Source organism: Oncorhynchus mykiss, chromosome 18 (assembly GCF_057628025.1).
Source record: "Oncorhynchus mykiss isolate SJ-2025 chromosome 18, ASM5762802v1, whole genome shotgun sequence".
NCBI classification, from domain to species: Eukaryota; Metazoa; Chordata; class Actinopteri; order Salmoniformes; family Salmonidae; genus Oncorhynchus; species Oncorhynchus mykiss.
This window is the reverse complement of record NC_143039.1, coordinates 70,483,615-70,496,553: the sequence shown is the minus strand read 5'-3', so window position 1 is coordinate 70,496,553 and position 12,939 is coordinate 70,483,615. Positions and strand designations below refer to the sequence as shown.

Sequence of the window (12,939 nt, the reverse complement as noted above, 5' to 3'; positions counted from 1 at the left end):
ACCCAAAAATTCTGACAAACTCCAAACATTGATTATGCAAGAATGGGCTGCCATCAGTGGCCCAGAAGATAATTGACAGCATGCCAGGGCGGAATGCAGAGGTCTTGAAAAAGAAGGGTCCACACTGCAAATAACGACTCTTTGCATCAACTTCATGTAATTGTCAATAAAAGCCTTTGATACTTATGAAATGCTTGTAATTATACTTCAGTATTCCATAGTAACATCTGACAAAAATATCTAAAGACACTGAGGCAGCAGACTTTGTGAAAATTAATACTTGTGTCATTCTCAAAACTTTTGGCCACGACTGTAGACTGCATTTCACTCGTTTGGCATGATTGTGTGCGTCATTGGGCAGCTTGTGGTTGGGTTTCCATTTGTCATCCATGATAGTTTGCAAACCCTGCCACTTCCGACGAGCATCAGAGCCGGTGTAGTAGGATTTGATCTTGGTCCTGTATTGTCACTTTGCCTATTCAATGGTTTGTCAGAGAGTGTAGAGGGATTTCTTATAAGAGTCCGGGTTAGTGTCCCGCTCCTTGAAAGCGGCAGCTCTAGCCTTTTGCTCAGATTGGATGTTACCTGTAATCTATTGCTTCTGGTTGGGATACAGTGCCTTCAGAAAGTAGGCATACCCATTGATTTATTCCCCAAAAAACTGTTACAGTTTTTTTATATATATATATTTTTAAATATAATCTACACACATCATCTACACACAATGACAAAATTAAAACATGTTTCTAGATATTTTAGCAAATGTTTTGAAAATGAAATAGAGAAATCTAATTGACATAAGTATTTACACCCCTGAGTGAATACATGTTAGAATCACCTTTGGCAACAATTGCTGTGAGTCTTTCTAGGTATGTCTCTAAGAGCTTTGCATACCTGGTTTGTACAATACTTGCACATTATTATAACAATTCTTCAAGCGCTGTCAAGTTGGTTGTTGATAATTGCTAGACAGACATTTTCAAATCTTGCCATAGATTTTCAAGCGATTTCAGATAAAATTAACTAGGCCACTCAGGAACATTCAATGTCGCCTTGGTAAGCAACTCCGGTGTATATTTGGCCTTGCATTTTAGGTTCATATCCTGCTGAAAGGTGAATTAGTCTCCCAGTGTCTTTTGGAAAGCAGGATTTTCCTGTGTCTAGCTTTATTCAGTTTATTTTTATCCTAAAACAACTTGAAAATATTAAGAGTGGTTGGTACTCAGTGATGTGTTGGGTTGGATTTTTGCCATTGGCCTCATGGTGAAATCCTTGATCCTTAATTACACATCCAATGTGTAATTAACTGCACCATGATCAAAGGGATATTCAATATCTGGTTGCTTTATTTTTTACACCGTATACCAATAGGTGCCCTTCTTTGCGAGGCATTGGAAAACCTCCCTGGTCTTTGTGGTTGAATCAATTCACTGCTCGGCTGAGGGACCTTACAGATAATTGTATGTGTGGGGTACAGAGATGAGGTAGTAATTAAAAAATGTTAAACACTACTATTGTACACAGCGTGAGTCCATGCAAGGTATTATATCACTTGTTAAGATTGTTACTTACTCCTGAACGTATTTAGCTTGTCATAACAAAGGGCTTGAATACTTATTGACTCAAGACATTTCAGCTTTTCATTTTTTTTGTAAAATTCTCTTAAAACATAATTCCACTTTGACATTATGGGGTGTGTAGGCCAGTGACAAAATCTCAATTTTGTGGAAAAGGTCAAGGGGTGTGAATACTTTGTGAATACTCACAAAGTTGAGTTGAGTGCGGTCTTAGTGTCAGCATCGGTTTGTGGTGGTAAATAGACAGCTATGAATATCATGACGTATTCTAACTCAGGAGAGCAGAACCTCGACACTTCCTTAATATTCGAGATCACGCAGCAGGTGTTGTTAACAAAGGGAGACACACCACCCCTCCTGACCCAACGCTGTCGTTCTGTCCTGCTGGTGCAGAGAAGAAGAAGCTGCTTGTATATTATCCATGTCCTTGTTCAGCCAAGTTTCCGAGAAACATAAGATATTACAGTTGCTCAGGTCCCGTTGATAGGATCATCTCCAACGGAGCTTTTTTGTGTTTTTACACAATAAGTCACAAAGCTATCACACAGTACAGTCCACAGAAGCAAAGATAATATGTATATTGTACCCCAATAATGTTAAACTTTTTTTTTGTTGATTTACCTTGAGTGTAGACATCACTACAGCCTGGTTGGTTTATGTTGCAGTGTGCATGTTGGTTGGTGTGAAAGGCTTTATACAGTTACACAACATATACAAAAGTATGTGGACACCCCTTCATATTCGTGGATTCGGCTATTTCAGAGCCACACCTATTTTTATTTATTTTTTATTTTACCTTTATTTAACTAGGCAAGTCAATTAAGAACAAATTCTTATTTTCAATGACGGCCTAGGAACAGTGGATTAACTGCCTTGTTCAGAGGCAGAATGACAGATTTTTACCTTGTCAGCTCGGGGATTCAATCTTGCAACCTTTCGGTTACTAGTCCAACACTCTAAACACTAGGCTACCTGCCACCCATTTCAGGAGCTAGCATACAGTATATAGTTCAAGCTATAACAGCTCTAATGCAAACACTTCCTAGTTACTCAGTGACACACACATGAGGGGAAGGGTGAGGTTATTTGATCTGAAAAAGGAATAGTCAGAGGTGCACAGTGTGTGATCTAAAACGTCACTAAGAGATGAAAGCCTATAGTTCAGCTAATCAAAGGCAGACAGCATAACGAGACGAAAAGCAACAGAATGAGAAGAAATAAAAGAATACTCCCCTAGTTGTCTCCCCTGATTGTCTCCCCTGGTTGTCTCCACAGACAGGCAGAGCAGGCATACTAATGACAACCATGTGTCTCTGCGCCTCTCTCTCTCTCTCAATTTCAATTAAATTCAAAAGGGCTTTATTGGCATCTCTCTCACTCACTATTACAGTCAAACCATGCGTCTCTGAACATACCCTCTCCCTCTAGTCTCCCTTCTCTCTGTCTTTCTTTCTCCCACAACAATATGTTATCATCCGTGTTCCAACTGATCCCAGACCTGCCTGCCACAGTGCCACACCATAACTCTTCTCCTTCTCGCTCTGATGATTCCCCCCTTCCCCGATGCCACCTCCACCACCACCACCTGCCAATCACCTGGCAGTGGCGAACTGAGAGAATCGTTTATATTCTTTAATTGGCTGCTAGACACCTCTTTACCTTGTTCTACGAGATTAGACATCCACTCCCTGACAGAACTAATGGTCGCTCTGATCCCAACCTGTTCGCTCTGTTCGTACTAGGAGAACATTAATTTGACTTATGACTTGTTATATAACCGTTTGTCTCAGAAGACCAGAACCTTAATAATATTCATCATATTTACTTCACCAACACTAATTACACTTCTTGACGGGACGCCCCCAGGTGGTGAAGGTAGGAAACAACATCTCCACTTCGCTGATCCTCAACATAGGGAACCCATAAGGGTTCATGCTCAGCCCCCTCCTGTACTTCCTGTTCACCCATGACTGCATGGTCATGCACGCCTTCATCAACTCAATCATCAAGCTTGCAGACAACACAACAGAAGTAGGTCTGATTACCAACAACGACAAAACAGCCTTCAGGTAGGAGGTGAGGGCCCTGGTGGAGTGGTGCCAGGAAAATAACCTTTCCCTCCATGTCAACAAAATGAAGGAGCTGACGGTGGCCTTCAGGAAACAGCAGAGGGAGCAGCCCCCTATCCACATCGACGGGACCGCAGTGGAGAAGGTGGAAAGCGTACACATCACAGACAAACTGAATTGGTCCACTCACACAGACAGCATCGTGAAGAAGGCGCAGCAGCGCCTCTTCAACCTCAGGAGGCTGAAGAAATTCGGCTTGTCACCAAAAGCACTCACAAAATTCTACAGATGCACAATAGAGAGCATCCTGGCGGGCTGTATCACCGCCTGGTACGGCAACTGCTCCGCCCACAACCGTAAGGCTCTCCAGAGGGTAGTGAGGTCTGCACCACGCATCACCGGGGGCAAACTACCTGCCCTCCAGGAAAACCTACACCACCCGATGTTACAGGAAGGCCATAAAGATCATCAAGGACATCAACCACCCGAGCCACTGCCTGTTCACCCCGCTATCATCCAGAAGGCGAGGTCAGTACAGGTGCATCAAAGCTAGGACCGAGAGACTGAAAAACAGCTTCTATCTCAAGGCCATCAGACTGTTAAACAGCCACCACTAACATTGAGTGGCTGCTGCCAACACACTGACACTGACTCAACTCCAGCCACTTTAATAATGGGAATTGATGGGAAATGATGTAAATATATCACTAGCCACTTTAAACAATGCTACCTTATATAATGTTACTTACCCTACATTATTCATCTCATATGTATACGTATATTCTGTACTCTATATCATCGACTGCATCCTTATGTAATACATGTATTCCTAGCCACTTTAACTATGCCACTTTGTTTACATACTCACCTCATGTATATACTGTACTCGATACCATCTACTGTATCTTGCCTATGCCGCTCTGTACCATCACTCATTCATATATCTTTATGTACATATTCTTTATCCCCTTACACTTGTGTGTATAAGACAGTAGTTTTGGAATTGTTAGTTAGATTACTTGTTGGTTATTACTGCATTGTCGGAACTAGAAGCACAAGCATTTCGCTACACTCGCATTAACATCTGCTAACCATGTGACAAATAAAATTTGATTTGATTTGATTTGCTGTAATTCATTTCTTTGCTGCAGACAAAAGTATATTTAACAGGTAGGCATTTAGAAACCGCTCAGGAATTACTCCAAGTATAGCATTCTCTGGGTTCTTTGCCAGGGACCATTTAAATATATTGTTTAAAAATGCTAAAAACATCATCCCAGAATTTCATTAATCTAGGACAAGACCAGAAAATATCTAGGTAATTTGCTAATAATTCCACACATTTTCTCCAGCATTCACTGGTTGTTCCTGGTCTTATCGTCACCATGTTGTCTGGAGTTAGAAAGTACGTCCGGGTGATTTTCATTGATAATCTTTACATGTATTTGAGTGTTTAACAGTCATTTCTACAGATTGCCTCCCAAATTTCATGTTCAATATTCTCCACAAATTCAGACTCCCACCTGCACTTAGTTTGCAGAGTTTTGCTCTGTGTCATGACAGCAATAGATTGGCACAGTTTTGTTATTGTTTTACGACTAGTTGTCCTTTTCTGGATATACATTAGATATTTTTCTATGGGAGGGGGCTCACCCTTCATTTTTACACAGTTGGGGTGTTTCAGTAAAAAGTCTGAAGAAATCTGACTTTGGCAAATGAAAGTCTGAACTTAGTTCAGTGGTGTGGGGGCTGTGCTTTGGCAAAGTGGGTGGGGTTATATCCTTCCTGTTTGGCCCTGTCCGGGGGTGTCCTCGGAGTGGGCCACAGTGTCTCCTGACCCCTCCTGTCTCAGCCTCCAGTATTTATGCTGCAGTAGTTTATGTGTCGGGGGGCTAGGGTCAGTTTGTTATATCTGGAGTACTTCTCCTGTCCTATTCGGTGTCCTGTGTGAATCTAAGTGTGCGTTCTCTAATTCTCTCCTTCTCTCTTTCTCTCTCTCGGAGGACCTGAGCCCTAGGACCATGCCCCAGGACTTCCTGACATGATGACTCCTTGCTGTCCCCAGTCCACCTGGCTGTGCTGCTGCTCCAGTTTCAACTGTTCTGCCTTATTATTATTCGACCATGCTGATAATTTATGAACATTTGAACATCTTGGCCATGTTCTGTTATAATCTCCACCCGGCACAGCCAGAAGAGGACTGGCCATCCCACATATGCTCTCTCTAATTCTCTCTTTCTTTCTCTCTCTCGGAGGACCTGAGCCCTAGGACCATGCCCCAGGAATACCTGACATGATGACTCCTTGCTGTCCCCAGTCCACCTGACTGTGCTGCTGCTCCAGTTTCAACTATTCTGCCTTATTATTATTCGACCATGCTGGTCATTTATGAACATTTGAACATCTTGACCATGTTTTGTTATAATCTCCACCCGGCACAGCCAGAAGAGGACTGGCCACCCCACATAGCCTGGTTCCTCTCTAGGTTTCTTCCTAGGTTTTGGCCTTTCTAGGGAGTTTTTCCTAGCCACCGTGCTTCTTCACCTGCATTGCTTGCTGTTTGGGGTTTTAGGCTGGGTTTCTGTACAGCACTTTGAGATATCAGCTGATGTACGAAGGGCTATATAAAATAAATTTGATTGATTGAATTTGAGTTCACCGAATGACTTAACTTGGTTGTTCTTCAAGACTTGGTGTACATGTTGCAAATAGAGTAATGACCACCTTTGGAAACCCAAATCTAGTGATAATGGGATGAAATCTGTAAGTTCTGCACTACCAGTTCGGTAGATAGGTAGATAGACACTGCATTGTACATTCCTCCAAATCGGGATTGTCTGATTGGACCACAGGTTCTTACTATCACACTGTAATACTGATCGCACACACACACACACACACACACACACACACACACACACACACACACACACACACTACTACTGTTCAGCACCGAGCTCCACCACCACCAAAACACTGACATCAAAGTCCAAACCAACCCCATGACTTACAACACCTTTAGACAAGTCCACAATAGGCCTGTCATTCATACAGATGGTGGACGGAAAAGAAAGACATCTGCATTGGGTTAACCACAGGCTAATATGAGAATGACATCATCCTCCTGACATGCCAGCTTCCTGGGTGAGCTAAAGGCCCCCTGGAACGAACACACGAACACACACACACACACAGGGCCCTCAGGGTTAGATTTTTTCCTTTTGAGAAAGGTGTGTGTCACTGATGATCACAGAAAGACAGTGTTTCAACATCCCTCACTCCTAGGACAGGAACATTCAGATGACTAAACCAACCCTGGGGGCATCATGCAGTGTAATTAGGGGGAACGCTCTGTCTGTCTAACTAGACTATAACCAGTTAACACTGTTTGAGGTTCCGCAAATCTCACACACATGGACATAAAACCCAGATGCGCGACAAGCACACACACACTTACTAAAGAATAAATAAAGGGTTTATGTCCCCCATTGAACAGGTGTGCGCTGTTCTGTGCTGGGCTGTGAGAAGAGCTGTTCTGTGTTGTGAGAAGAGCTGTTCTGTGCTGGGCTGTGAGAAGAGCTGTTCTGTGTTGGGCTGTGAGAAGAGCTGTTCTGTGTTGTGAGAAGAGCTGTTCAGTGTTGTGAGATGAGCTGTTCTGTGCTGTGAGAAGAGTTGTTCTGTGTTGTGAGAAGAGCTGTTCTGTGTTGGGCTGTGCGAAGAGCTGTTCTGTGTTGTGAGAAGAGCTGTTCTGTGTTGGGCTGTGCAAAGAGCTGTTCTGTGTTGTGAGAAGTGCTGTTCTGTGTTGTGAGAAGTGCTGTTCTGTGTTGTGAGAAGTGCTGTTCTGTGTTGTGAGAAGTGCTGTTCTGTGTTGTGAGAAGTGCTGTTCTGTGTTGTGAGAAGTGCTGTTCTGTGTTGTGAGAAGTGCTGTTCTGTGCTGGGCTGTGAGAAGAGCTGTTCTGTGTTGGCCTGTGAGAAGAGCTGTTCTGTGCTGTGAGAAGAGCTGTTCTGTGCTATGAGAAGAGCTGTTCTGTGCTATGAGAAGAGCTGTTCTGTGCTATGAGAAGAGCTGTTCTGTGCTATGAGAAGAGCTGTTCTGTGCTGTGAGAAGAGCTGTTCTGTGCTGTGAGAAGAGCTGTTCTGTGTGGGAGAAGAGCTGTTCTGTGCTGTGAGAAGAGCTGTTCTGTGTTGTGAGAAGAGCTGTTCTGTGTTGGGCTGTGAGAAGAGCTGTTCTGTGCTGTGAGAAGTGCAGTTCTGTGTTGTGAGAAGAGCTGTTCTGTGTTGGGAGAAGAGCTGTTCTGTGTTGTGAGAAGTGCTGTTCTGTGTTGTGAGAAGTGCTGTTCTGTGTTGTGAGAAGTGCTGTTCTGTGCTGGGTTGTGAGAAGTGCTGTTCTGTGTTGGGCTGTGAGAAGAGCTGTTCTGTGTTGGGCTGTGAGAAGAGCTGTTCTGTGTTGGGCTGTGAGAAGAGCTGTTCTCTGTTGTGAGAAGAGCTGTTCTGTGTTGTGAGAAGAGCTGTTCTGTGTTGGGCTGTGAGAAGAGCTGTTCTGTGCTGTGAGAAGAGCTGTTCTGTGTTGTGAGAAGAGCTGTTCTGTGTTGGGCTGTGAGAAGAGCTATTCTGTGTTGGGCTGTGAGAAGAGCTGTTCTGTGTTGGGCTGTGAGAAGAGCTGTTATGTGTTGTGAGAAGAGCTGTTCTGTGTTGTGAGAAGTGCTGTTCTGTGTTGTGAGAAGTGCTGTTCTGTGTTGGGAGAAATGCTGTTCTGTGTTGTGAGAAGAGCTGTTCTGTGTTGTGAGAAGAGCTGTTCTGTGTTGTGAGAAGAGCTGTTCTGTGTTGGGCTGTGAGAAGAGCTGTTCTGTGCTGTGAGAAGAGCTGTTATGTGTTGTGAGAAGAGCTGTTTTGTGTTGTGAGAAGAGCTGTTCTGTGTTGTGAGAAGAGCTGTTCTGTGTTGTGCTGTGAGAATAACTGTTCTGTGTTGGGAGAAGAGCTGTTCTGTGTTGGGCTGTGAGAATTGCTGTTCTGTGTTGGGCTGTGAGAAGTGCTGTTCTGTGTTGGGCTGTGAGAAGAGCTGTTCTGTGTTGTGAGAAGAGCTGTTCTGTGCTGTGAGAAGTGCAGTTCTGTGTTGTGAGAAGAGCTGTTCTGTGTTGGGAGAAGTGCTGTTCTGTGTTGGGCTGTGAGAAGAACTGTTCTGTGTTGGGAGAAGAGCTGTTCTGTGTTGGGAGAAGAGCTGTTCTGTGTTGGGAGAAGAGCTGTTCTGTGTTGGGAGAAGAGCTGTTCTGTGTTGTGAGAAGTGCTGTTCTGTGTTGTGAGAAGTGCTGTTCTGTGTTGTGAGAAGTGCTGTTCTGTGCTGGGTTGTGAGAAGTGCTGTTCTGTGCTGGGCTGTGAGAAGAGCTGTTCTGTGTTGGGCTGTGAGAAGAGCTGTTCTGTGTTGGGCTGTGAGAAGAGCTGTTCTGTGTTGGGCTGTGAGAAGAGCTGTTCTGTGTTGTGAGAAGAGCTGTTCTGTGTTGTGAGAAGAGCTGTTTTGTGTTGTGAGAAGAGCTGTTCTGTGTTGTGAGAAGAGCTGTTCTGGGTTGTGCTGTGAGAATAACTGTTCTGTGTTGGGAGAAGAGCTGTTCTGTGTTGGGCTGTGAGAATTGCTGTTCTGTGTTGGGCTGTGAGAAGTGCTGTTCTGTGTTGGGCTGTGAGAAGAGCTGTTCTCTGTGTTGTGAGAAGAGCTGTTCTGTGTTGTGAGAAGAGCTGTTCTGTGTTGTGAGAAGTGCTGTTCTGTGTTGGGAGAAGTGCTGTTCTGTGTTGGGAGAAGTGCTGTTCTGTGTTGGGAGAAGTGCTGTTCTGTGTTGGGAGAAGTGCTGTTCTGTGTTGGGAGAAGTGCTGTTCTGTGTTGTGAGAAGAGCTGTTCTGTGTTGTGAGAAGAGCTGTTCTGTGTTGTGAGAAGTGCTGTTCTGTGTTGGGCTGTGAGAATAGCTGTTCTGTGTTGTGAGAAGAGCTGAACACTGCAGTCCAGTGGAGTGAGGTAATTTAAGATTTCCACTCTAAGTAGAGTCAACAAACTCTTGAGCCATTTCTATACAGCAAGAGAGTTTGCCCACGTGTGTGTGCGCGCACACACACACACACACACACAGCTCCTCAGTATGCTTATTGTGGAACAGTAAAGGAGAGAGGGAAGAGGGGGAGGGGGATTGAAGGAGGGAGACTGAACTCTTATTGCTTCCCATTTCTCCCTGAAATCATATCACGATAGAAAACTCACAACAAGGTATCCTAGTCAGTGGCACTGGTCCAATCATAATGGTTGAGTAAAGCCAGTCCTTTGTGAACAGATTTAAGTCAGGGTAGTTACCTATCCATAGCAGAGCCATGTAGAGAGAGATGACGCACACTCAGGTTGTGTCCCAAATGGCAGTCTTTTTCCTATATAGGTTATGGTCAAAAGTAGTGCACTGTGTTCGGAATAGTGTGCCGTTTGGGACGCAGCCACAGACTCAAAGACAGCCAGAAAAACTACCTCAGACTCCCATTCTTAGGATTGAAGTGCGGAGATTCGAGGAGGAACATTTGACAGTAGCTTAGGCTGGACTGTGAAATGCCTCGAGTGATGATCCAAGTCAGGATCGAAACTTAAGATGTTTATAATGTTCAACGAAATGGGGCCATTCTGAATGCAAAACAGCGTACTACAGTATGCAAGCTGTAGAGGTTATTGAGTGGCTTATACTGAAGCCATGTTGAATTCTGTGTTCAGAACATATTTCATGTGACGTTTACAGACAGGTCACACAGACAATGTGTTGGTTTTATCTTAATGGGAGAATGAATGACCACATAACTCCACTTGACAGTGAAAAACTATATTGTTTGTGCCTACCAAGGCATTCAATTGAAGCAGTGAAACACACACACATTAAAAGGTGTTGCAGTGGCACCAACTGCTGCATATCTCCATGACAACAAGGGCAGACAGACGTGTTGTCATTGTCTAAGGGCCATTGGTTTACACACACACACACACACACACACACGCACACAGGCACACACACACACACGCACACACACACACACACACACAGTCTGCTTACCTCCACTCCTCCAGGGAACGGTTCTGCTCATATTTCTCCCTCACATGGGACACACCCATATCAGGGTGGAGCCAGTGGACCTGGCCGGACTGGGAGTGGCTGAGACGCAGGCCAAAGCACGCCACGCATTTCACCTTGTGGATATCCAAAATCTTCTGGATGATCCCCTGCAGAGATGGACCACAGGAGAGTTGAGTTAAGAGACAGTAGTCAAGCAAAGTCTTCGAAAGCCAAGTGAACAAACAGATCACAGACCATTCTCCGCTATGCAATCTGGTTTCCGAGTTGGTCACGGGTGCACCTCAGCCACGCTCAAGGTACTAAACGATATCATAACCGCCATCGATAAAAGACAGTACTGTGCAGCCGTCTTCATCGACCTGGCCAAGGATTTCGACTGTCAATTAACTTATTCTTATCGGCAGACTCAAAAGCCTTGGTTTCTCAAATGACTGCCTTGCCTGGTTCACTAACTACTTCTCAGATAGAGTTCAGTGTGTCAAATCAGAGGTCCTGTTGTCCGGACCTCTGGCAGTCTCTATGGGGGTACCACATGGTTGAATTCTTGGGCCGACTCTTTTCTCTGTATATATCAATGATGTCGCTCTTGCTGCTGGTGATTCTTTGATCCACCTCTACACAGACGACACCATTCTGTATACATGTGGCCCTTCTTTGGACACTGTGTTAACTAACCTCCAGACGAGCTTCAACGCCATACAACACTAATTCCGTGGCCTCCAACGGCTCTTAAATGCTAGTAAAACTAAATGCATGTTCTTCAATCGATCACTGCCTGCACCCACCCGCCCGACGCATCACTACTCTGGACGGTTCTGACTTAGAATATGTGGACAACTACAAATGCCTAGGTGTCTGTTTAGACTGTAAACTCTCCTTCCAGACTCACATTAAGCATCTCCAATCCAAAGTTAAATCTAGAATCGGCTTCCTATTTCGCAACAAAGCTTCCTTCACTCATGCTGCCAAACATACCCTAGTAAAACGGACTATCCTACCGATCCATGACTTCGGCGATGTCGTTTACAAAATAGCCTCCAACACTCTACTCAGCAAACTGGATGCAGTCTATCACAGTGCCATCTGTTTTGTCACCAAAGCCCCATATACCACCCACCACTGTGACCTGTATGCTCTCGTTGGCTGGTCCTCGCTACATATTCGTAACCAAACCCACTGGCTCCAGGTCATCTATATATCTTTGCTAGGTAAATCTCCGCCTTATCTCAGCTCACTGGTCACCATAGTAACACCCACCCGTAGCACACGCTCCAGCAGGTATATCTCACTGGTCATCCCCAAAACCAACACTTCCTTTGGCAGCCTTTCCTTCCAGTTCTCTGCTGCCAATGACTGGAACGAATTGCAAAAATCACTGAAGTTGGAGACTTATTTCTCCCTCACTAACTTTAAGCGTCAGCTGTCAGAGCAGTTTACCGATCACTGCAGCTGTACACAGCCCATCTGTAAATAGCCCATCCAACCACCTACCTCATCCCCATATTTGTTTTTGTTTTTCTGCTCTTTTGCACACCGGTACTTCTACTTGCACATCCTCATCTGCACATATATCACTCTAGTGTAAATTACTAAATTGTAATTACTTTGACACTATTGGCCTATTTATTGCCTTACATCGTTTGCACACACTGTATACAGATGTTCCTATTGTGTTATTGACTGTACGTTTGTTTATCCCATGTGTGTTGTTTTTGTCACACTGCTTTGCTTTATCTTGGCCAGGTCGCAGTTGTAAATGAGAACTTGTTCTCAACTGGCCTACCTGGTTAAATAAAGGTGAAATTAAATAAATAAAAAATTAAATACTAGGGCAACACAGGAGAGTTGAGTTAAGAGACCGTAGTCAAGCCATTGTACGGTAGGGCAACACAGGAGAGTTGAGTTAAGAAACCGTAGACAAGCCATTGTACGGTAGGGCAACACAGGAGAGTTGAGTTAAGAGACCGTAGTCAAGCCATTGTACGGTAGGGCAACACAGGAGAGTTGAGTTAAGAAACCGTAGACAAGCCATTGTACGGTAGGGCAACACAGGAGAGTTGAGTTAAGAAACCGTAGACAAGCCATTGTACGGTAGGGCAACACAGGAGAGTTGAGTTAAGAAACCGTAGACAAGCCATTGTACGGTAGGGCAACACAGGAGAGTTGAGTTAAGAAACCGTAGACAAGCCATTGTACGGTAGGGCA

General features: G+C 44.4%; 1 protein-coding gene across 46 annotated transcripts in view; it reads right to left on the bottom strand.

Annotated features, from left to right (window-relative positions):
* The window catches only part of LOC110496881 (focal adhesion kinase 1), a 239,294-nt gene that overhangs the window by 94,948 nt on the left and 131,407 nt on the right, over positions 1–12,939 (bottom strand). For all 46 annotated transcript variants that reach the window (XM_090209272.1, XM_090209259.1, XM_090209261.1 and 43 more), the window contains one exon: positions 10,714–10,880. In XM_090209272.1, the coding sequence (XP_090065398.1) occupies positions 10,714–10,880 (167 nt within the window). The remainder of the gene's footprint in view (positions 1–10,713; positions 10,881–12,939) is intronic.